At 35.6% G+C, this 24,354-nt stretch overlaps 1 protein-coding gene across 1 annotated transcript in view; it reads left to right on the forward strand.

Moving 5' to 3' along the window:
- LOC128650459 (titin-like) overlaps positions 1 to 24,298 on the forward strand; it is a 46,353-nt gene extending 22,055 nt beyond the window's left edge. The window contains exon 3 of the mRNA XM_053704415.1: positions 9,099 to 24,298. Within this exon, the coding sequence (XP_053560390.1) occupies positions 9,099 to 22,985 (13,887 nt within the window). The 3' untranslated portion in view covers positions 22,986 to 24,298. The remainder of the gene's footprint in view (positions 1 to 9,098) is intronic.
- Positions 24,299 to 24,354: the final 56 nt, after the last annotated feature.

The raw sequence follows: 24,354 nt of genomic DNA on the forward strand, positions 1-24,354 counted from the left end.
TTAAATGCTGGTGCACAGGGCACACTCAGAATATGTGTGTATGCCTCTGAAAACCAGAAATAACTTTTACTATAATAATTTTTAGTTAATGCAAGTATATTGCAAACATCTTTCTAAATCATAATGCACTCATGTACATTTCAATTCTGATATTTATATCCCTTTAACTTGCTTGCATCGTCAATGCCTCCCCTTTAACTGACTGTGTGCTGTGCTGAGTTAGGAATGGAGCTGCCTGATCTGCAGAGGTGCATCAACATACAGGAGGGAAGAGCCTGCTGTTGGGAGCTATGCACATTTGCATTGCAATATAAAGTATATACAGTTAAGGGCTAGATTACAAGTGGAGCTCTAACAGCTATACGCAAGGGAAAAGGGGTTTATCACAGGTGTTTGCACACATCGGATTTTCCACTCATATTACAAGTTGAAAGTAAACGTGATCACTTGAGGACAATCGTGATTTATGCTAGAATGGTTACCGCTTCCTCAGTGCTCTGGCTAAACAAAAAAGTGTGGCACATCAAAAATACATTACAAAGTACAGTTACACTCATAATAACACCATCTAATAAAAATGAATTTAAAAAAATATTGCACAAAAATGATATAAGTGCTCAAAATATGAGGTCTAAAGGTGTTAGAAAGGCATATATATATATATGTGTGTGTGTACATATGTATTTATGTATTTATATGTGTATATATGTATTTATGTATTAATGTTCTACACATAGCAGAATATTTTATATGTATTTTAAATATATATATATATATATATATATATTGTGACAGGAACACTTTTAACCACGGTCTTCTAGGGCACAAATGCAGCACAGGACAATCCACTGTAGTTTAAAAGGCTTTATTTTTCACAGCAATAACAAACAGGCAGTTCATTTCCAAAAGAGGGAAATCCTTCCTCTGCAGCAAAGTTAAGTGCTTTTAAATGTGTCCCAGCACTTCACAGCATTCCACAAGTGCTTTGTAAAAATAATGTCCTTTTACAGTTCACAGGAACAAAAGTCTTTTACACAGTGTAACAAACACACACACCAGCTTCTGTAGCTGTATATCTCTCTCTCAAGGCCTAAGTGAGACTGCTATTTAAACCCTCATAACTTCTAATTAGCCACACCTGTGATTAGCTGCTGGACAGCTTCACAGCTGTCTGGGATAATCAAATACACACTCTTTCTCCCTGGGGTTTTAACTGAAAGGAGAAACAGCATGTACAATGCTTGGTCTTAAATATCTTCCATTTATAACCAGGCCTTGCTTTCTGTCACATATCCTCCCCCCCAGCTCACACCCAGTGGGTTGAGCGACCATGGACATCAATGAATGTACCCGAGACAAACCATCAGCATTGCCCTGCAAAAGACCGGCCCTGTGCTCAACAGTAAAATTGAAGGGTTGCAAGCTAAGAAACCACCTAGTAACCCTTGAATTTGTTTCCTTATTCTGACTCATCCATGTGAGAGGAGCATGATCTGTTATTAATTTAAATTTCCTTCCCAACAGATAGTACCTAAGGGTCTCTAAAGCCCACTTAATGGCAAGGCATTCTTTCTCCACTATAGAATAGTTCTTTTCCTGTGGAATAAGTTTTCTGCTTAGGAAAAGGACAGGATGCTCTTCTCCCTGACACTCCTGCGAGAGAACTGCTCCTAAACCAACATCAGAGGCATCTGTCTGTACAATAAAATCTTTAGCGAAATTGGGGGTTACCAAAACTGGATGGGCACAAAGGGCATCTTTCAACTGCTTAAAAGCTTGTTCTGCTTCTGGGGACCATTTTATCATAATTGGGGCCCTTGCTTTTGTGAGATCCGTCAAGGGTGCCGCAATTGTAGCGAAATTCGGGATAAACCTTCTATAATAACTAGTTATCCCAATAAATGCTCTTACTTGTTTTTTAGTTAGAGGCTGTGGCCAGTTCTGTATGGCCTCTATTTTTGTTGTCTGAGGTTTAACTAATCCTCTACCAATAGTATAACCCAAGTACTTAGCTTCCTGTAAACCAACAGTACATTTTGCAGGATTGGCAGTTAACCCAGCGGACCGTATTGCATCAAGTACTGCTTGAACTTTTGGAAGATGGGATTCCCAATCTGTACTATAAATTATAACATCATCCAAATATGCTGCCGCATAACGAACATGGGGTTTCAGAATTCTATCCATCATCCTCTGGAAAGTTGCCGGGGCCCCATGTAAACCAAATGGCAACACCGTATACTGAAATAAGCCCTCTGGGGTTGAAAAAGCTGTCTTTTCCTTTGCTTGACTAGTGAGAGGCACCTGCCAATACCCTTTCGTTAAATCAATTGTAGTGAGATAACGTGCTTTTCCTAGCCTTTCTATTAACTCATCTACTCTAGGCATTGGGTAGGTGTCAAATTTGGAAACACAATTAAGCTTACAAAAGTCATTACAGAACCTTAATGAACCATCCGGCTTTGGAACAAGCACGACTGGACTGTTCCACTCACTGTGTGATTCCTCAATTACCCCAAGCTTTAACATTTTTTCTACCTCCAGTTTAATAGCCTTTCTACGAGCCTCAGGGACCCTATAGGGTTTAAGGCAGACCTTCTTCCCTGGTTCTGTTATTATGTCATGCTTAATAACATTAGTTTTTCCCGGTACCACAGAAAATACCTCTTTGTTTCTTCTAATAAAATCCTTGACCTCTCGCTTCTGATGTACAGATAGGGTTTCTGATATATTTACCTCTGGTTCAGTGACAGGGAGTTCTGTAGGTTTTAAGGCAACTAAAACCTCCCTATCTTTCCAAGGTTTTAACAGATTTATATGATATATTTGCTCAGGTTTCCTTCTCCCTGGCTGACTTACTTTATAATTAACATCACCCACTTTCTCAATTATCTCATATGGGCCCTGCCAAGTAGCCAAGAATTTATTTTCAACTGTAGGGACCAGAACTAACACCCTATCCCTAGGTTGAAACACCCTGGCTCTAGCATTACGGTTGTAGCTGTACTTTTGTGCTTCCTGTGCTTTTCCCATATGTTCCCTTACAATGGGCATGACAGCTTCCATACGATCCTGCATTTGGGAAATATGTTCAATAATACTTCGATAAGGTGTTGTCTCTTGCTCCCAAGTCTCTTTAACTATATCTAGTAATCCCCTGGGATGCCGCCCATATAACAGTTCAAATGGGGAAAAACCTGTAGAAGCCTGGGGAACCTCCCTGATAGAGAACATTAAATAGGGTAACAGAAGGTCCCAATTTCTCCCATCTGTGTCAATTACCTTTCTTAGCATACTTTTGAGAGTTTTGTTAAACCTTTCTACTAAACCATCAGTCTGAGGGTGATATACTGAGGTCCTTAGTTGTTTTATGCCAAACAACTTACACAATTCTTTTGTAACCCTGGACATAAATGGAGTTCCTTGGTCTGTCAAAATTTCCTTAGGTATCCCGACCCTGCTAAACATTAGCATGAGTTCTTTTGCTATGGACTTTGCAGAGCTGTTACGAAGGGGAACTGCCTCAGGATAGCGTGTAGCATAATCAAGGATTACCAGTATATACTGATGTCCTCTAGCAGATTTAACCAACGGACCCACCAAGTCCATAGCAATTCTTTCAAAAGGCACATCAATTATAGGCAAGGGCACTAAAGGGTTACGAAAATCTTTAGCAGGAGCTGTAAGTTGACACTTAGGGCATGAAGCACAATAATCCTTGATGGCTACAAATATCCCTGGCCAATAAAACCTTCTAAGAACTCTCTCTTTGGTTTTATCAACTCCCAAATGCCCCCCTAGAATGTGGTTATGTGCAAGATTTAAAACAGTGTTCCTAAAAGTCTGGGGCACCAAAAGTTGTTTAACAATGTCTGTTCCTTTCTTCTCTACACGATATACCAAATCATTAACTGCTTCAAAATAAGGATAGGGTAATACATTTCCTGGCTGTGTCACAACATCATTTATAACCCTGATATTATTTCTTGCCTCTACCAATGTTGGATCCTCCCATTGGGCTTTTTTAAAATTACCAGGGCCACCAACCAGATCTATCAAATCATCAATATTTTCCGAGCTAGTACTTGGTACTTCATTACTCTGAGAAGGTTGATCACCTACTAATACAGGCATAGGGCAATAAATCTTATTTTTCTCCTTTTCAATGGAACCCCCTTCAAAATCAGTTTCAGAGAAAGGAAATACATAAATATCAGAAGTTTGACATATTTCTGGAGATTCCCATAACTCCAGAAATTTTGGAAAATCTCTCCCTATCACCACCTCATGGGCTAAATTTGGTACTACACCAACACAATATTTTAATTTACCACACTGAGTCTCAATCTCCACTTCAGCTGTAGGATATTCCCGTTTATCTCCATGAACACAGATAATTCCCATTTTTTCCCCATAATCTAATATTGCATCTGGTACTAAAGATTTAGCCACTAGTGTGACCATACTTCCTGAATCAAGCAAAGCCCTAGACACTTTACCATTAACCATCACAGTACACCAATGGGAATCATTATTAACAGAGCTGTTGCTATTAGACAATAGTGAATGTGCAACATTACAGTCCATAAATTCATCTTTATCACAGTCTCTAGCAATATGCCCAACCTCATTACATTTAAAACATCTTACAGGTTGGTTATATTTAAATGTTTCCTTAATTCCTGGGGAAATGTCTCTGGTGTTTTGCCTATACACCTGCTGCTCTCTTATCCCCTTTATCCCCTGAACAGTCTTACCAGTTCTTGTAGAGCTCTGGGACTTGGGATTGTGGGGCTGATCCATTGAAGATTGTTGCAAAACTTCTCCTGAAGCTATAAATCTTTCGACCAATACAATCAACTGATCTGCTGTTTGAGGATCACCTTGATTAACCCACCGCCGCAGGGAAGCAGGTAATCCACGCTGAAAACGGTCCATCACCAGTAGTTCCACTATTTTGGTAGCCGAATTAACCTCTGGTTGCAGCCACTTCCTGGCAAGGTGTATAAGGTCGAACATCTGGGATCTTGCAGCATTATGAGATGAAAACATCCAGGAATGGAATCTTTGTGCACGGACTGCCGAAGTCACCCCAGGCGTGCAAGGATTTCTGCTTTCAATTTCTCATAGTCACCGGCTTGTGCTGGCTCTAAATCAAAGTAGGCCTTCTGAGGTTCACCACTAAGAAATGGCGCAAGTATACTCGCCCACTCAACTGTCGGCCATTTTTCTCTTTCTGCTGTGCGTTCAAATGCCAAAAGATACGCCTCAACATCATCAGCTGCTGTCATTTTTTGAAGATAATGACTAGCCCTTATTACTCTGGAACCTTGGCTGCCACCAACATATTCAGAGTTCAGTCTTTCTGATATGGCTTGAACTTCTCGTTGCAGAGTTTGTGTAGCACTTTGCTGCTCCTCCCGGGTCTTCCTGAATGTCTCAGCTTGCACAGCAGCCATCTGTTGTATCAACAATTCAGTGTTCTCCTTCTGTGATTTAGCCAGCAGCATAGCACTCTCTGACTGGGCCAAGACCAACTGTTGCAGTGCTGCACTATTTTCAGCAGCTTTTCTGTTAGTCTCCTGCTGTATAGCATTAGAATGGATCAAAGCTTTAATGACTTCCTCCATGTTGCTTGCAGATTATTATGCCCACAGACATACAACGTGGTTGCCCGGATTCTCCACCAAGTGTGACAGGAACACTTTTAACCACGGTCTTCTAGGGCACAAATGCAGCACAGGACAATCCACTGTAGTTTAAAAGGCTTTATTTTTCACAGCAATAACAAACAGGCAGTTCATTTCCAAAAGAGGGAAATCCTTCCTCTGCAGCAAAGTTAAGTGCTTTTAAATGTGTCCCAGCACTTCACAGCATTCCACAAGTGCTTTGTAAAAATAATGTCCTTTTACAGTTCACAGGAACAAAAGTCTTTTACACAGTGTAACAAACACACACACCAGCTTCTGTAGCTGTATATCTCTCTCTCAAGGCCTAAGTGAGACTGCTATTTAAACCCTCATAACTTCTAATTAGCCACACCTGTGATTAGCTGCTGGACAGCTTCACAGCTGTCTGGGATAATCAAATACACACTCTTTCTCCCTGGGGTTTTAACTGAAAGGAGAAACAGCATGTACAATGCTTGGTCTTAAATATCTTCCATTTATAACCAGGCCTTGCTTTCTGTCACAATATATATATATATATATATATATATATATATATATATATATATATATATATATATATATATATATACAGTATCTCACAAAAGTGAGTACACCCCTCACATTTTTGCAAATATTTTATTATATCTTTTCATGTGACAACACTGAAGAAATGACACTTTGCTACAATGTAAAGTAGTTAGTGTACAGCCTGTATAACAGTGTAAATTTGCTGTCCTCTCAAAATAACTCAACACACAGCCATTAATGTCTAAACCGTTGGCAACAAAAGTGAGTACACCCCTAAGTGGAAATGTCCAAATTGGGCCCAAAGTGTCAATATTTTGTGTGGCCACCATTATTTTCCAGCACTGCCTTAACCCTCTTGGGCATGGAGTTCACTAGAGATTCACAGGTTACCACTGGAGTCCTCTTCCACTCCTCCATGATGAGATCACAGAACTAGTGGATGTTAGAGACGTTGCGCTCCCCCACCTTCTGTTTGTGGATGCCCCTCAGATGCTCAATAGGGTTTAGGTCTGGAGGCATGCTTGGCCAATCCATCACCTTTACCCTCAGCTTCTTTAGCAAGCCAGTGGTTGTCTTGGAGGTGTGTTTGGGGTCGTTATCATGTTGGAATACTGCCCTGCTGCCCAGTCTCAAAAGGGAGGGGATCATGCTCTGCTTCAGTATGTCACAGTACATGAACTGTAGCTCTCTAGTGCCGGCAGCACTCATGTAGGCTAAGACCATGACACTCCCACCACCATGCCTGACTGTAGGCAAGAAACACTTGTCTTTGTACTCCTCACCTGGTTGCCTCCACACACGCTAAACCAAATAAGTTAATCTTGGTCTCATTGGACCACAGGACATGGTTCCTGTAATCCATGTCCTTAGTCTGCTTATCTTCAGCAAACTGTTTGCAGGCTTTCTTGTGCATCATCTTTAGAAGATGCTTCCTTCTGGGATGACAGCCATGTAGACCAATTTGATGCAGTGTGTGGCGTATGGTCTGAGCACTTACAGGCTGACCCCCCACCTCTTCAACCTCTGCAGCAATGCTGGCAGCACTCATACGTCTATTTCCCAAAGACAACCTCTGGATATGACGCTGAGCACGTGCACTCAACTCCTTTGGTCGACCATAGCGAGGCCTGTTCTGAGTGGAACCTGTCCTGTGAAACCACTGTATGGTCTTGCCCACTGTTCTGCAGCTCAGTTTCTGGGTCTTGGCAATCTTCTTATAGCCTAGGCCATCTTTATGTAGGTGCCATGTTGACCTTCCAGTGACCAGTATGAGAGAGTGTGAGAGCGATAACACCAAATTTAACACACCTGCTTCCCATTCACACCTGAGACCTTGTAACACTAACTAGTCACATGACACCGGGGAGGGAAATGGCTAATTGGGCCCAATTTGGACATTTCCACTTAGGGGTGTACTCACTTTTGTTGCCAACGGTTTAGACATTAATGGCTGTGTGTTGAGTTATTTTGAGGGGACAGCAAATTTACACTGTTATACAGTCTGTACACTCACTACTTTACATTGTAGCAAAGTTTCATTTCTTCAGTGTTGTCACATGAAAAGATATAATAAAATATTTGCAAAAATATGAGGGGTGCACTTGAGAATATGTGATCGGCTTTGCACGTAAGTACAGTGTTAGGTTTTGTTTCCACTTTTTTGCTCTATTGACTTCTACGGGGGAATAGGTTATCACGCATGCAATATTGTAAATTCAACTTTTTACGCTCGTCTGGTTAGCATGCAAGCGAAAACAGTTTACTTTCAACTGGTAATATGAGCACAACCTGACTCATGCAAAAGTTTACTTTTAGCGGAGTTAACGCTCAAGCTTGTAATCTGGACCTAAATGTTTAGTTAGTTGGTTGGGTTGTGTAAGCATGCATGAACAATTTCTGCTTTCATTGGAGCTGCAAGCATAGCTATATCTAGGGGCAGGCAAAGCAGTACTGTGTCCATCCAGTTAAAGTGATAACTTGTGGGCTATGTTTATGTATATAGAAAGGAAGAGGAAAGTGTCAGCTACTCCAGACATTTTACCCCTTGACTCTCAGGCATGGTTGCAATGCATAGTAAAATAATCACCAAAATAAACCAAAGAAAGTGGGCGGCTAAAAGGCAAGTCTACAAAACTAATTCTCAATACATATAGATATATAATAATGTTTAGAAAGGCAATATTTAAAAAAGGGTAAAATATATCAATTTTTATACATGTTAATGAGGAATAGTATTAAAAATCTAAATCAAATGGTTAATTTCTAAAAGTGAACACACACTATGTGGCATAAATCACTGTATAACATCAGTAGCATATGCAATGCATAGTAAAAGTTTTAGGTAACTTGTGGGGATAGTGCTTCACCAAATATGGGGAGCTCTTTCTCAATTTAATGAATCAGCTCCATAGTATAACAGGAGTTGGAGAGATGTTCGCACTTCAGATTTACCCAATTATTGGAAGTTCTTTATCGGGTATAAACTAGCATTACAAAAAGTTAACTAACATGGGGAAATAAGAATACAGTATTGAAGAATGATCTTCAATTGTTTCAAAGGATGAATTTGTTAGGCAATTTTGTTTATAATATTTTTGTAAATGGAAAGAGAAAATATTTTTTTTGGATAAGGTTACAACAACACCTACATGATATTTGGCAGACAGGTTGATTTTTTAAGGTAGTGTATAGGGCATGCACTTGATCTGACCTCATAAATAAATAAAAAAAATTACTTTAGCAGATAGGGTTAAATACAATAAAATAATTTAAGAATTGTGGGGATATACAAAAAAACTATACCAAATGTTCTTGACCATATTTATATACAGCTGTGTAGTGCATTACATTACTTCTTCTTGTATAAATGATAAATTACTTTCACCATTTTTGTTATAGGACTCAGAAGACCCTCAAACTATTGAGGACATTCTACATGCCTTAGATAAAAATAATGATGGAGAAGTAGATTTTGAGGAGTTTTTAAAACTGGTTTCAAAGGTGGCAGTTGCTTATTTTGAAGCTTTAAATGCAAAACAGGAACACCAAGTATGTGGACACAGTCAGCAAGAAGCTAAAGCCCCCATAAAGAAAGATACGATGCAAAAAGGTTATTTGGTAGAATCTACAGAAACTCCAAAACCCGTAGAGGAAAAATCAAACAAACAATCACTCAAACAGCTGTCACATGAAAATCAAGGTTTATCCACACTCCATTCCCAGAAAACAGATTCAGAAGAAGATCTATCACAGAAACAGAAACCCACTGAAAAGCCAGATTCAATTAAAAAAAGCGATAATCAGAAAGATGATGCTCGACAAGATTTATCACAGAAACCCAATGAGAAACAAAATTTAACTAAGAAAAAAGATATTATTCAGAAAGGTGACGCTCAACAAGATATATCACAGAAACCAGTTGAAAAATCAGGTGAAACTAAAAAAAAGGATGTTATTAAGAAAGAGGATTTGCAAAAAGATCTATCACAGAAACCTGTTGAGAAGCCAGATTTAATAAAGATAAAGGATGTTATTCAGAAAGAGGATGCTCCACAGGATCTATCACAGAAACCCATTGAGAAACAAGATTCAACTAAGAAAAAGGATATTACTCAGAAAGAGGATACAAAACAAGATCTGTCACAGAAACCCACTGAGAAGCCAGATTTAAGTAAGAAAAAAGATATTATTCAGAAAGATGATGCTCAACAAGATCTATCACAGAAACAGAAACTCACTGATAAGCCAGATTCAACTAAAACAAAGGATATGATTCAGAAAGTGAATCAACAAATTATTCAGAAAGAGGATCAACATTTATCACAGAAACCAACTGAAAAAATAGATTTAAATAAGGAAACGGATATCATTCAGAAAAAGGAGAGCCAACTAGAGCAAGACTTAAAACCAAAAACTAGTCCAGTGCAGAAACAAGATATCCCTCAAAAACTAGATATAAAACATAAAATAGATGCTATTCCAAAACAAGATCCACTATACAAACAAGAACTCTCTTCTGAAAAAACAGTTCAAACAAAAACACAAAAAGAAGATCAAGTACCGAAAAATAATCAAATTCCAAAAGAACAAACAACACCAAAACAAGATTTACCTTCTAAACCTGATACAAAGGAAATAAAAGATCTCCCTCAAAAACTAGATACAACACAGAAACAAACCCCAACCCTGATTCCATGCTCTGCACATAAATATGATACAAAACAGAAACCTGAACTAAATGAGAAAAAGGATACAATACAAAAAGAAGACTCAACACAGAAACAAGGAACTAGCAAGGATCCAACACAAAAACAAAGCACTACACAAACTAACATTCAAACACAGAAACCAGTTGAAAAAGCAGATGAAACTAAAAAAAGGGATAATATTCAGAAAGAGGATTTGCAAAAAGATCTATCATTGAAACCTGTTGAGAAGCCAGAGTTAACAAAGAAAAAAGATATTATTCAGAAAAATGATCCTCCACAAGATCTATCACAGAAACCAATTGAGAAACAAGATTCAACTCATAAAAAGGATATTATCCAGAAAGAGGGTACAAAACAAGACCAGTTACAGAAACTTACGGAAAAAACAGATTCAACTAAGGAAAAAGATAATATTTTGGAAGAGACTACACAAGATCTATCACCGAAACCTACTGAGAAGCCACATTCAATTAAGAAAAAGGATCTTATCCAGAAAATTGATGCTCCACAGGATCAATCACAGAAACCAATTGAAAAACAAGATTCAACTAAGAAAAATGATATTATTCAGAAAGGTGATGCTAAACAAGATCTGTCACAAAAACCCATTGAAAAAACAGATGAAACAAAAAAAAAGGATGCTATTCAGAAAGGGGATATGCAAAAAGACCTTTCACAGAAGCCTCTTGAGAAGCCAGATTTAACAAAGGAAAAGAATATTGTTCCGAAAGAGGATACAAAACAAGATGTATCACAGAAACCAACTGAGAAGCTGGATTTATCTATGAAAAAAGATATTATTCAGAAACATGATACTCCACAGGATCTATCACAGAAACCCATTGAGAAACAAGATTCAACTAAGAAAACAGGTTTTACTCAGAAAGAGGATACAAAACAAGATGTATCACAGAAGCCAACTGAGAAGCTAGATTTAAGTAAGAAAAGGGATATTATCCAGAAAGATGATGCTCAACAAACTGTATCACAGAAACCAACTGAAAAAACAGATGAAACAAAGAAAAAGGAGGATATTCTGAAAGATGGTAAACATCAAGATCTGTTACAAAAACCAACTGAAAAAACAGATTCAACTAAGGAAAAGGATAAAATTCAGATAGAGACTAAACAAGATCAATCACAGAAACCAACTGAGAAAGAAGACTCAACTAAGAAAAAGGATATTAGTCATAAAGATGATACAAAACAAGATGCATCACAGAAACCAACTGAGAAGCCAGATTTAACTAAGAAAAAGGATGTTATTCAGAAAGGTGATGCTCAACAAGATCAATCACAGAAACCAGTTGAAAAAGCATGTGAAACTAAAAAAAAGGATGCTATTAAGAAAGAGGAGTTGCAAAAAGATCTATCACAGAAACCTGTTGAGAAGCCAGATTTAACAAAGAAAAAGGATGTTATTCAGAAAGAGGATGCTCCAAAGGATCTATCACAGAAACCCATTGAGAAACAAGATTCAACTAAGAAAAAGGATATTACTCAGAAAGAGGATACAAAACAAGATCTGTCACAGAAACCCACTGAGAAGCCAGATTTAAGTAAGAAAAAAGATATTATTCAGAAAGATGATGCTCAAAAAGATCTATCACAGAAACAGAAACTCACTGATAAGCCAGATTCAACTAAAACAAAGGATGTGATTCAGAAAGAGAATCAACAAATTATTCAGAAAGAGGATCAACATTTATCACAGAAACCCACTGAAAAAATAGATTTAAATAAGGAAACAGATATCATTCAGAAAAAGGAGAGCCAATTAGAGCAAGACTTAAAACCAAAAACTAGTCCAGTGCAGAAACAAGATATCCCTCAAAAACTAGATATAAAACATAAAATAGATGCTATTCCAAAACAAGATCCACTATACAAACAAGAACTCTCTTCTGAAAAAACAGTTCAAACAAAAACACAAAAAGAAGATCAAGTACCGAAAAATAATCAAATTCCAAAAGAACAAACAACACCAAAACAAGATTTACCTTCTAAACCTGATGCAAAGGAAATAAAAGATCTCCCTCAAAAGCTAGATACAACACAGAAACAAACCCCCTCTCTGATTCCATGCTCTGCACATAAATATGATACAAAACAGAAACCTGAATTAAATGAGAAAAAGGATACGATACAAAAAGAAGACTCAACACAGAAACAAGGAACTAGCAAGGATCCAACACAAAAACAAAGCACTACACAAACTAACATTCAAACACAGAACTCAGATATAACTAAAGATCTATCACAGAAACCAGTTGAAAAAGCAGATGAAACTAAAGAAAGGGATAATATTCAGAAAGAGGATTTGCAAAAAGATCTATCATTGAAACCTGTTGAGAAGCCAGATTTAACAAAGAAAAAAGATATTATTCAGAAAAATGATCCTCCACAAGATCTATCACAGAAACCAATTGAGAAACAAGATTCAACTCAGAAAAAGGATATTATCCAGAAAGGTGATGTTAAACAAGATCTGTCACAAAAACCCATTGAAAAAACAGATGAAACAAAAAAAAAGGATGCTATTCAGAAAGGGGATATGCAAAAAGACCTTTCACAGAAGCCTCTTGAGAAGCCAGATTTAACAAAGGAAAAGAATATTGTTCCGAAAGAGGATACGAAACAAGATGTATCACAGAAACCAACTGAGAAGCTGGATTTATCTATGAAAAAAGATATTATTCAGAAACATGATACTCCACAGGATCTATCACAGAAACCCATTGAGAAACAAGATTCAACTAAGAAAACAGGTTTTACTCAGAAAGAGGATACAAAACAAGATGTATCACAGAAGCCAACTGAGAAGCTAGATTTAAGTAAGAAAAGGGATATTATTCAGAAAGATGATGCTCAACAAAATGTATCACAGAAACCAACTGAAAAAACAGATGAAACAAAGAAAAAGGAGGATATTCTGAAAGATGGTAAACATCAAGATCTGTTACAAAAACCAACTGAAAAAACAGATTCAACTAAGGAAAAGGATAAAATTCAGATAGAGACTAAACAAGATCAATCACAGAAACCAACTGAGAAAGAAGACTCAACTAAGAAAAAGGATATTAGTCATAAAGATGATACAAAACAAGATGTATCACAGAAACCAACTGAGAAGCCAGATTTAACTAATAAAAAGGATGTTATTCAGAAAGGTGATGCTCAACAAGATCAATCACAGAAACCAGTTGAAAAAGCATGTGAAACTAAAAAAAAGGATGCTATTAAGAAAGAGGAGTTGCAAAAAGATCTATCACAGAAACCTGTTGAGAAGCCAGATTTAACAAAGAAAAAGGATGTTATTCAGAAAGAGGATGCTCCACAGGATCTATCACAGAAACCCATTGAGAAACAAGATTCAACTAAGAAAAAGGATATTACTCAGAAAGAGGATACAAAACAAGATCTGTCACAGAAACCCACTGAGAAGCCAGATTTAAGTAAGAAAAAAGATATTATTCAGAAAGATGATGCTCAACAAGATCTATCACAGAAACAGAAACTCACTGATAAGCCAGATTCAACTAAAACAAAGGATATGATTCAGAAAGAGAATCAACAAATTATTCAGAAAGAGGATCAACATTTATCACAGAAACCCACTGAAAAAATAGATTTAAATAAGGAAACAGATATCATTCAGAAAAAGGAGAGCCAACTAGAGCAAGACTTAAAACCAAAAACTAGTCCAGTGCAGAAACAAGATATCCCTCAAAAACTAGATATAAAACATAAAATAGATGCTATTCCAAAACAAGATCCACTATACAAACAAGAACTCTCTTCTGAAAAAACAGTTCAAACAAAAACACAAAAAGAAGATCAAGTACCGAAAAATAATCAAATTCCAAAAGAACAAACAACACCAAAACAAGATTTACCTTCTAAACCTGATGCAAAGGAAATAAAAGATCTCCCTCAAAAGCTAGATACAACACAGAAACAAACCCCAACTCTGATTCCATGCTCTGCACATAAATATGATACAAAACAGAAACCTGAACTAAATGAGAAAAAGGATACGATACAAAAAGAAGACTCAACACAGAAACAAGGAACTAGCAAGGATCCAACACAAAAACAAAGCACTACACAAACTAACATTCAAACACAGAACTCAGATATAACTAAAGATCTATCACAGAAACCAGTTGAAAAAGCAGATGAAACTAAAGAAAGGGATAATATTCAGAAAGAGGATTTGCAAAAAGATCTATCATTGAAACCTGTTGAGAAGCCAGATTTAACAAAGAAAAAAGATATTATTCAGAAAAATGATCCTCCACAAGATCTATCACAGAAACCAATTGAGAAACAAGATTCAACTCAGAAAAAGGATATTATCCAGAAAGGTGATGTTAAACAAGATCTGTCACAAAAACCCATTGAAAAAACAGATGAAACAAAAAAAAAGGATGCTATTCAGAAAGGGGATATGCAAAAAGACCTTTCACAGAAGCCTCTTGAGAAGCCAGATTTAACAAAGGAAAAGAATATTGTTCCGAAAGAGGATACGAAACAAGATGTATCACAGAAACCAACTGAGAAGCTGGATTTATCTATGAAAAAAGATATTATTCAGAAACATGATACTCCACAGGATCTATCACAGAAACCCATTGAGAAACAAGATTCAACTAAGAAAACAGGTTTTACTCAGAAAGAGGATACAAAACAAGATGTATCACAGAAGCCAACTGAGAAGCTAGATTTAAGTAAGAAAAGGGATATTATTCAGAAAGATGATGCTCAACAAAATGTATCACAGAAACCAACTGAAAAAACAGATGAAACAAAGAAAAAGGAGGATATTCTGAAAGATGGTAAACATCAAGATCTGTTACAAAAACCAACTGAAAAAACAGATTCAACTAAGGAAAAGGATAAAATTCAGATAGAGACTAAACAAGATCAATCACAGAAACCAACTGAGAAAGAAGACTCAACTAAGAAAAAGGATATTAGTCATAAAGATGATACAAAACAAGATGTATCACAGAAACCAACTGAGAAGCCAGATTTAACTAATAAAAAGGATGTTATTCAGAAAGGTGATGCTCAACAAGATCAATCACAGAAACCAGTTGAAAAAGCATGTGAAACTAAAAAAAAGGATGCTATTAAGAAAGAGGAGTTGCAAAAAGATCTATCACAGAAACCTGTTGAGAAGCCAGATTTAACAAAGAAAAAGGATGTTATTCAGAAAGAGGATGCTCCACAGGATCTATCACAGAAACCCATTGAGAAACAAGATTCAACTAAGAAAAAGGATATTACTCAGAAAGAGGATACAAAACAAGATCTGTCACAGAAACCCACTGAGAAGCCAGATTTAAGTAAGAAAAAAGATATTATTCAGAAAGATGATGCTCAACAAGATCTATCACAGAAACAGAAACTCACTGATAAGCCAGATTCAACTAAAACAAAGGATATGATTCAGAAAGAGAATCAACAAATTATTCAGAAAGAGGATCAACATTTATCACAGAAACCCACTGAAAAAATAGATTTAAATAAGGAAACAGATATCATTCAGAAAAAGGAGAGCCAACTAGAGCAAGACTTAAAACCAAAAACTAGTCCAGTGCAGAAACAAGATATCCCTCAAAAACTAGATATAAAACATAAAATAGATGCTATTCCAAAACAAGATCCACTATACAAACAAGAACTCTCTTCTGAAAAAACAGTTCAAACAAAAACACAAAAAGAAGATCAAGTACCGAAAAATAATCAAATTCCAAAAGAACAAACAACACCAAAACAAGATTTACCTTCTAAACCTGATGCAAAGGAAATAAAAGATCTCCCTCAAAAGCTAGATACAACACAGAAACAAACCCCAACTCTGATTCCATGCTCTGCACATAAATATGATACAAAACAGAAACCTGAACTAAATGAGAAAAAGGATACGATACAAAAAGAAGACTCAACACAGAAACAAGGAACTAGCAAGGATCCAACACAAAAACAAAGCACTACACAAACTAACATTCAAACACAGAACTCAGATATAACTAAAGATCTATCACAGAAACCAGTTGAAAAAGCAGATGAAACTAAAAAAAGGGATAATATTCAGAAAGAGGATTTGCAAAAAGATCTATCATTGAAACCTGTTGAGAAGCCAGATTTAACAAAGAAAAAAGATATTATTCAGAAAAATGATCCTCCACAAGATCTATCACAGAAACCAATTGACAAACAAGATTCAACTCAGAAAAAGGATATTATCCAGAAAGGTGATGCTAAACAAGATCTGTCACAAAAACCCATTGAAAAAACAGATGAAACAAAAAAAAAGGATGCTATTCAGAAAGGGGATATGCAAAAAGACCTTTCACAGAAGCCTCTTGAGAAGCCAGATTTAACAAAGGAAAAGAATATTATTCCGAAAGAGGATACGAAACAAGATCTATCACAGAAACCAACTGAGAAGCTGGATTTATCTATGAAAAAAGATATTATTCAGAAACATGATACTCCACAGGATCTATCACTGAAACCCATTGAGAAACAAGATTCAACTAAGAAAACAGGTTTTACTCAGAAAGAGGATATAAAACAAGATGTATCACAGAAGCCAACTGAGAAGCTAGATTTAAGTAAGAAAAGGGATATTATTCAGAAAGATGATGCTCAACAAAATGTATCACAGAAACCAACTGAAAAAACAGATGAAACAAAGAAAAAGGAGGATATTTTGAAAGATGGTAAGAATCAAGATCTGTTACAGAAACCAACTAAAAAAACAGATTCAACTAAGGAAAAGGATAAAATTCAGATAGAGACTAAACAAGATCAATCACAGAAACCAACTGAGAAAGAAGACTTAACTAAGAAAAAGGATATCAGTCATAAAGATGATACAAAACAAGATGTATCACAGAAAACAAATGAGAAGCCAGATTTAACTAAGAAAAAGGATGTTATTCAGAAAGGTGATGCTCAACAAGATCTATCACAGAAACCTATTGAAATAACAGATGAAACAAAAAAAAGGGATGCTATTCACAAAGAGTATCTGCAAAAAGATCAATTACAGAAACCTGTTGAGAAGCCAGATTTAACAAAGAAAAAGGATGTTATTCAGAAAGAGGATGATCCACAGGATCTATCACAGAAACCCATTGAGAAACAAGATTCAACTAAGAAAAATGATATTACTCAGAAAGAAGATACAAAACAAGATCTGTCACAGAAAACAACTGAGAAGCCAGATTTAAGTAAGAAAAAAGATTTTATTCAGAAAGATGATGCTCAACAAGATCTATCACAGAAACAGAAACTCACTGATAAGCCAGATTCAACTAAAACAAAGGATATGATTCAGAAAGAGAATCAACAAATTATTCAGAAAGAGGATCAACATTTATCACAGAAACCAACTGAAAAAACAGATTCAAATAAGGAAACAGATATCATTCAGAAAAAGGAGAGCCAACTAGAACAAGACTTAAAACCAAAAACGAGTCCAGTGCAGAAACAAGATATACCTCAAAAACTAGATATAAAACATAAAATAGATGCAATTCCAAAACAAGATCCACTATACAAACAAGAACTCTCTTCTGTGAAAACAGTTCAAACAAAAACACAAAAAGAAGATCAAGTACTGAAAAATAATCAAATTCCAAAAGAACAAACAACACCAAAACAAGATTTACCTTCTAAACCTGATGCAAAGGAAATAAAAGATCTCCCTCAAAAGCTAGATACAACACAAAAACAAACCCCCTCTCTGATTCCATGCTCTGCACATAAATATGATACAAAACAGAAACCTGAACTAAATGAGAAAAAGGATACAATACAAAAAGAAGACTCAGCACAGAAACAAGGAACTAGCGAGGATCCAATACAAAAACAAAACACTACACAAACTAACATTCAAACACAGCACTCAGATATAACTAAAGATCTATCACAGAAACCAGTTGAAAAACCAGATGGAACTAAAAAAAGGGATAATATTCAGAAAGAGGATTTTCAAAAAGATCTATCACTGAAACCTGTTGAGAAGCCAGATTTAACAAAGAAAAAAGATATTATCCAGAAAGAGGGTACAAAACAAGACCTGTTACAGAAACTTCCAGAAAAAACAGATTCAACTAAGGAAAAGGATAATATTTTGAAAGAGACTACACAAGATCTATCACAGAAACCTACTGAGAAGCCAGATTCAATTAAGAAAAAGGATCTTATTCAGAAAGTTGATGCTCCACAAGATCAATCACAGAAACCAATTGAAAAAAAAGATTCAACTAAGAAGCCAGATTTATTAAAGAAAAAGGATGATATTCTGAAAGAGGATACAAAACAAGATGTATTACAGAAACCAACTGAGAAGCTGGATTTATCTAAGAAAAAAGATATTATTCAGAAACATGATCATCCACAGGATCTATCACAGAAACCTATTGAGGAACAAGATTTAACTAAGAAAAATGATATTACTCAGAAAGAGAATACAAAACATGATCTGTCACAGAAGCCAACTGAGAAGCTAGATTTAACTAAGAAAATTGATATTATTCAGAAAGATGATGCTCAACAAAATGTATCACAGAAACCAACTGAAACAACAGATGAAACAAAGAAAAAGGATGATATTGCGAAAGATGGTAAGCATCAAGATCTGTTACAGAAACCAACTGAAAAAACAGATTCAACTAAGGAAAAGAATACAATTCCGATAGAGACTAAACAAGATCTATCACAGAAACCTACTGAGAAGCCAGATTCAATTAAGAAAAAAGATTTAATTCTGAAATGTGATGCTTCACAAGATCAATCACAAAAACCAACTGAGAAAGAAGACTCAACTAAGAAAAAGGATATTAGTCATAAAGATGATACAAAACAAGATGTATCACAGAAACCAACTGAGAAACCAGATTTAACTAAGAAAAAGGATATTATTCAGAAAGATGGTACTCATCAAGATCTTATACAGAAACTGACGGAAAAAACAGATTCAACTAAGGAAAATGATAATTTTCTGAAAGAAACTACACAGCAAGACCTATTAGAGAAACAGAAACCTACGGAGAAGCCAGATTCAGTTAAGAAACAGGATATTATTAAGAAAGTTGATGCTCCACAAGATATATCACAGAAACCAATTGAAAAACAAGATTCAACTAAGAAAAAGGATATTAGTCATAAAGATGATACAAAACAAGATGTATCAGAGAAATCAACTGAGAAGAAAGATTTAACTAAGAAAAAGGATATTATTCAGAAAGGTGATGCTCAACAAGATCTGTCACAAAAACCCGTTGAAAAAACTGATGAAACAAAAAAAAAGGATGCTATTCAGAAAGGGGATATGCAAAAAGACCTTTCACAGAAGCCTCTTGAGAAGCCAGATTTAACAAAGGAAAAGGATATTATTCAGAAATATGATACTCAACAAAACCTGTTACAGAAACTGACAGAAAAAACAGATTCAAAAACGAAAAAGGATAATTTTCTGAAAGAGACAACACAAGATCTATCACAGAAACCTACTGAGCAGCCGGATTCGATTAAGAAACAGGATATTATTAAGAAAGATGATGCACCACATAATCTATCACAGAAACCCATTGAGAAACAAGATTCAGCTAAGGAAAAGGATAATATTTTGAAAGAGACTAAACAAGATCTATCACTGAAACCTACTGAGAAGCCAGATTCAATTAATAAAAAGGATCTTATTCAGAAAGTTGATGCTCCACAAGATCAATCACAGAAACCAATTGAAAAACAAGATTCAACTAAGAAAAATGATATTAGTCATAAAGATGATATAAAACAAGAGGTATCACAGAAATCAACTGAGAAGCCAGATTTAACTAAGAAAAAGGATATTATTCAGAAAGGTGATGCTCAACAAGATCTGTCAAAAAAACCCATTGAAAAAACAGATGAAACTAAAAAAAAGGATGCTATTCAGAAAGAGGATATGCAAAAAGACCTTTCACAGAAGCCTCTTGAAAAGCCAGATTTATTAAAGAAAAAGGATATTATTCTGAAAGAGGATACAAAACAAGATGTATCACAGAAACCAACTGAGAAGCTGGATTTATCTAAGAAAAAAGATATTATTCAGAAACATGATGCTCCACAGGATCTAGCACAGAAACCCATTGAGAAACAAGATTCAACTAAGAAAAAGGATATTACTCAGAAAGAGGATACAAAACAAGATCTGTCACAGAAGCCAACTGAGAAGCCAGATTTAACTAAGAAAAGGGATATTATTCAGAAAGATGATGCTCAACAAACTGTATCACAGAAACCAACTGAAACAACAGATGAAACAAAGAAAAAGGATGATATTCTGAAAGATGGTAAGCATCAAGATCTGTTACAGAAACCAACTGAAAAAACAGATTCAACTAAGGCAAAGGATAAAATTCCGATAGAGACTAAACAAGTTCTATCACAGAAACCTACTGAGAAGCCAGATTTAATTAAGAAAAAAGATTTAATTCTGAAATGTGATGCTTCACAAGATCAATCACAGAAACCAACTGAGAAAGAAGACTCAACTAAGAAAAAGGATATTAGTCATAAAGATGATACAAAACAAGATGTATCACAGAAACCAACTGAGAAGCCAGATTTAACTAAGAAAAAGGATGTTATTCAGAAAGATGGTACTCATCAAGATCTTATACAGAAACTAACAGAAAAAACAGATTCAACTAAGGAAAAGGATAATTTTCTGAAAGAAACTACACAGCAAGACCTATTAGAGAAACAGAAACCTACGGAGAAGCCAGATTCAGTTAAGAAACAGGATATTATTCAGAAAGTTGATGCTCCACAAGATATATCACAGAAACCAATTGAAAAACAAGATTCAACTAAGAAAAAGGATACTAGTCATAAAGATGATACAAAACAAGATGTATCACAGAAATCAACTGAGAAGCCAGATTTAACTAAGAAAAAGGATATTATTCAGAAAGGTGATGCTCAACAAGGTCTGTCACAAAAACCCATTGAAAAAACAGATGAAACTAAGAAAAAGGATATTCTTCAGAAAGAGGATACAAAACAAGATGTATCACAGAAAACAACTGAGAAGCCAGATTTAACTAAGAAAAAGGATATTATTCAGAAAGGTGATGATCAACAAGATCTATCACAGAAACCCACTGAAAAAACAGATCAAATTAAGGGAAAAGATAATATTCAGAAAGAGATTACGCAACAATATTTATCACAGAAACAGAAACCAACTGATAAGCCAGATTCAACTAAAACAAAAGATATGATTCAGAAAGAGACTCAACAAATTATTCAGACAGATGATCAACATTTATCACAGAAACCCACTGAAAAAACAGATTCAAATAAGGAAACAGATATAATTCAGAAAAAGGAGAGCCAACTAGCGCAACCTGTAAAACAAACCTCATCACAAACACATGACACAACTCCCAAACCGAATGAAACCCAGAGCAAAGACTCTGATCCCAGAAAAAAACTAGATCTAGCACAGAAAGATGATACACCACAAGATGCAGATAAGAAACAAGATCCCATACAAACACATGATCCAGTGGAAAAACTTCATCCATCTCAAATGCAGAATCCAAATCACATACCAAAACCAGATGCTACTCAAATGCTAGAAGTAGCTCAGAAGCCAGATATTTTACAAAAACAAGATGATACTCTAAAGTCAGGCATAGAACAGACATCAAACCAAGCACAAAAGCATTCTTCAACTGAAAACAAAGATCAAACACAGCATGGTTACACCCAAAAGAAACAAGATACAATTCAAAAGGAAGATTTTACTCAAAAACAAGACCAGTTTCAGAATCAAGGTAAATCTTTGATCCCCAGCCAGCCACATGGCACAGACAACAGTCAATATGGATTGGAACAATGGTCATCTCTAACACAGTGTCCTTCACAAAAACTAGATATTGAAGAACATGGTGACCAGAAGAAATATCAATTTAAACCAATGTCAATCCAGAAACATAGTTTTGTGCCCTTATCCACAAGTCAACAAATGGAACCATTACATTATCAAAAGCAAGAAGACTTTAAATCACAACATTTGTGGGTCTCAGACATGTCACAGAAAACACAAGTTTTTACAGCTGAACATACAGCTAAAATGCCACAGCAAACATTGGAAGAGAACTGGCAGTGGCATGAGACAGTATCACCCTCTCACTATTACCAGAAATCACAAGAGGGACAAAATATCCCTCAAAAATTAGTCCAAAAAACAGAAACTTCATCTTGGCCAGTCAATGCTCAACAGATCTATGAGAACCTAAGTGCACATCAACAGCAGAAACAAGCTCAGTCATATGCACAAAATCCATTATATGCCCTTTCCCAGGAGAGTCCAAAATTGTATCGAAAAGAGGATTCTGTCAAGCACACTGTGACAGAATCATGGCATTCTGAAAATGTAGACCAGCACTCTCCAAAACCAGAGGAACCAAGTGACAATCAGTCCTCAGCTGCAGGAGTTCAGGGATCAGCACAAACACAAAAGCAGGAAAAGAAAAAGCACTTCAAATGGCCCTGGCAGTAATTTTCCCTTCCCTTTATAGGGACATTGTACTCAAAATGTTTCTATTACACTACGAAAGAGCATTATTTAAACACACTGATAATATTTTGGCCTGAGATAAATGTTAACCCCTTAAGGACCAATGGCGGAATTATTGTGTCAAACTGAAGCTATAATTTCTTAAGGACTTAAGTTAAAGTAACACACAAATCTTGACAAGAAAAACAAATGTTTTATGTGAAACAAAGAAAATGTTTGAGTATAATACCCCTTTAAGCTGTTTATTCTTCAATATCTAATGTAATAGTTGTCAACATGAGCATAATACCTGTCTATAGAAATGTACATATCTTGCATATATATCTCTTGCCCACACACTATTTCACCTAAATGATTAAAGGGACATTAAATTGTAGTTGTAAGCTGCTTTGAATATACATCACTCCAGCATGCTTGAGAGTAAAATCACAAAAAAATGTTATGCCTTCATAAAACAGAAATACTGCAATTTAAATAAAATATATTTGCAGCAACATTTTGTGTGTTCAAACCTTGCCCCCATCTTTCCCATAATCGACAACGGCAGTGAGGATACTAGGAAGTTTAGGCATGGATTTTATTCTAGGACAGCAGTAAGTATAGAAAAGTATTATATAAATATAGGGATATGAATGTGTAAATATAAATATTAAGATTTATTTACAGAGTGAGATTACAAATAAATGTGGATCTGTTTTGGTTAATATAAACCTACTAAATAAATTAGAATGAATTAGCTGTGCATAATCAGTACTGACTGGATAGGTTTGTGGTGTAGAGTACCTCCCGCACTACTTCACATGTGTAGACCACAATGCATGTTTATACCACATCTATTTGGACAAGGTTATGATTAGTTTGCAAGAATTATTCAGAGGGACAGGTAAATTAGTGATAAGAAAAGGCATAACAATATACTCATTTGACTCCAATTAACTCATTAGTTCCATACAGCTTTCAAGTTGTATTTAATGTCTCTTTTATGTCATTGAACTTTATGGACCTTATATACGACAATATCTAGCATATCTTTAAATAGGATGTGTATATTTGCTCGTTCAGGCCTAACTATTTAAAAGGCAACTAGTTTAATATGTATAAAATGTGCTATATTTGATTAGGATTTGAGTTGAGTACAGTCTACTATATCTATTATTGATTACATTAACTTGTTTATTGTGTAATACCACATGTTTATTTACCTGACTGTACAAATATTTTTTCTTTACATTATATTTTTTCTTTAATATTAATGCTACCGGACAATTAATAAATGTAAAGCTCTCATTCCACAATTTTTATTTATTTATTTATCTATTTATTTATTTTGTCCACATAAAATGTTTTCTTG

This window comes from Bombina bombina, chromosome 1, assembly GCF_027579735.1.
Source record: "Bombina bombina isolate aBomBom1 chromosome 1, aBomBom1.pri, whole genome shotgun sequence".
Lineage (NCBI taxonomy): Eukaryota > Metazoa > Chordata > Amphibia > Anura > Bombinatoridae > Bombina > Bombina bombina.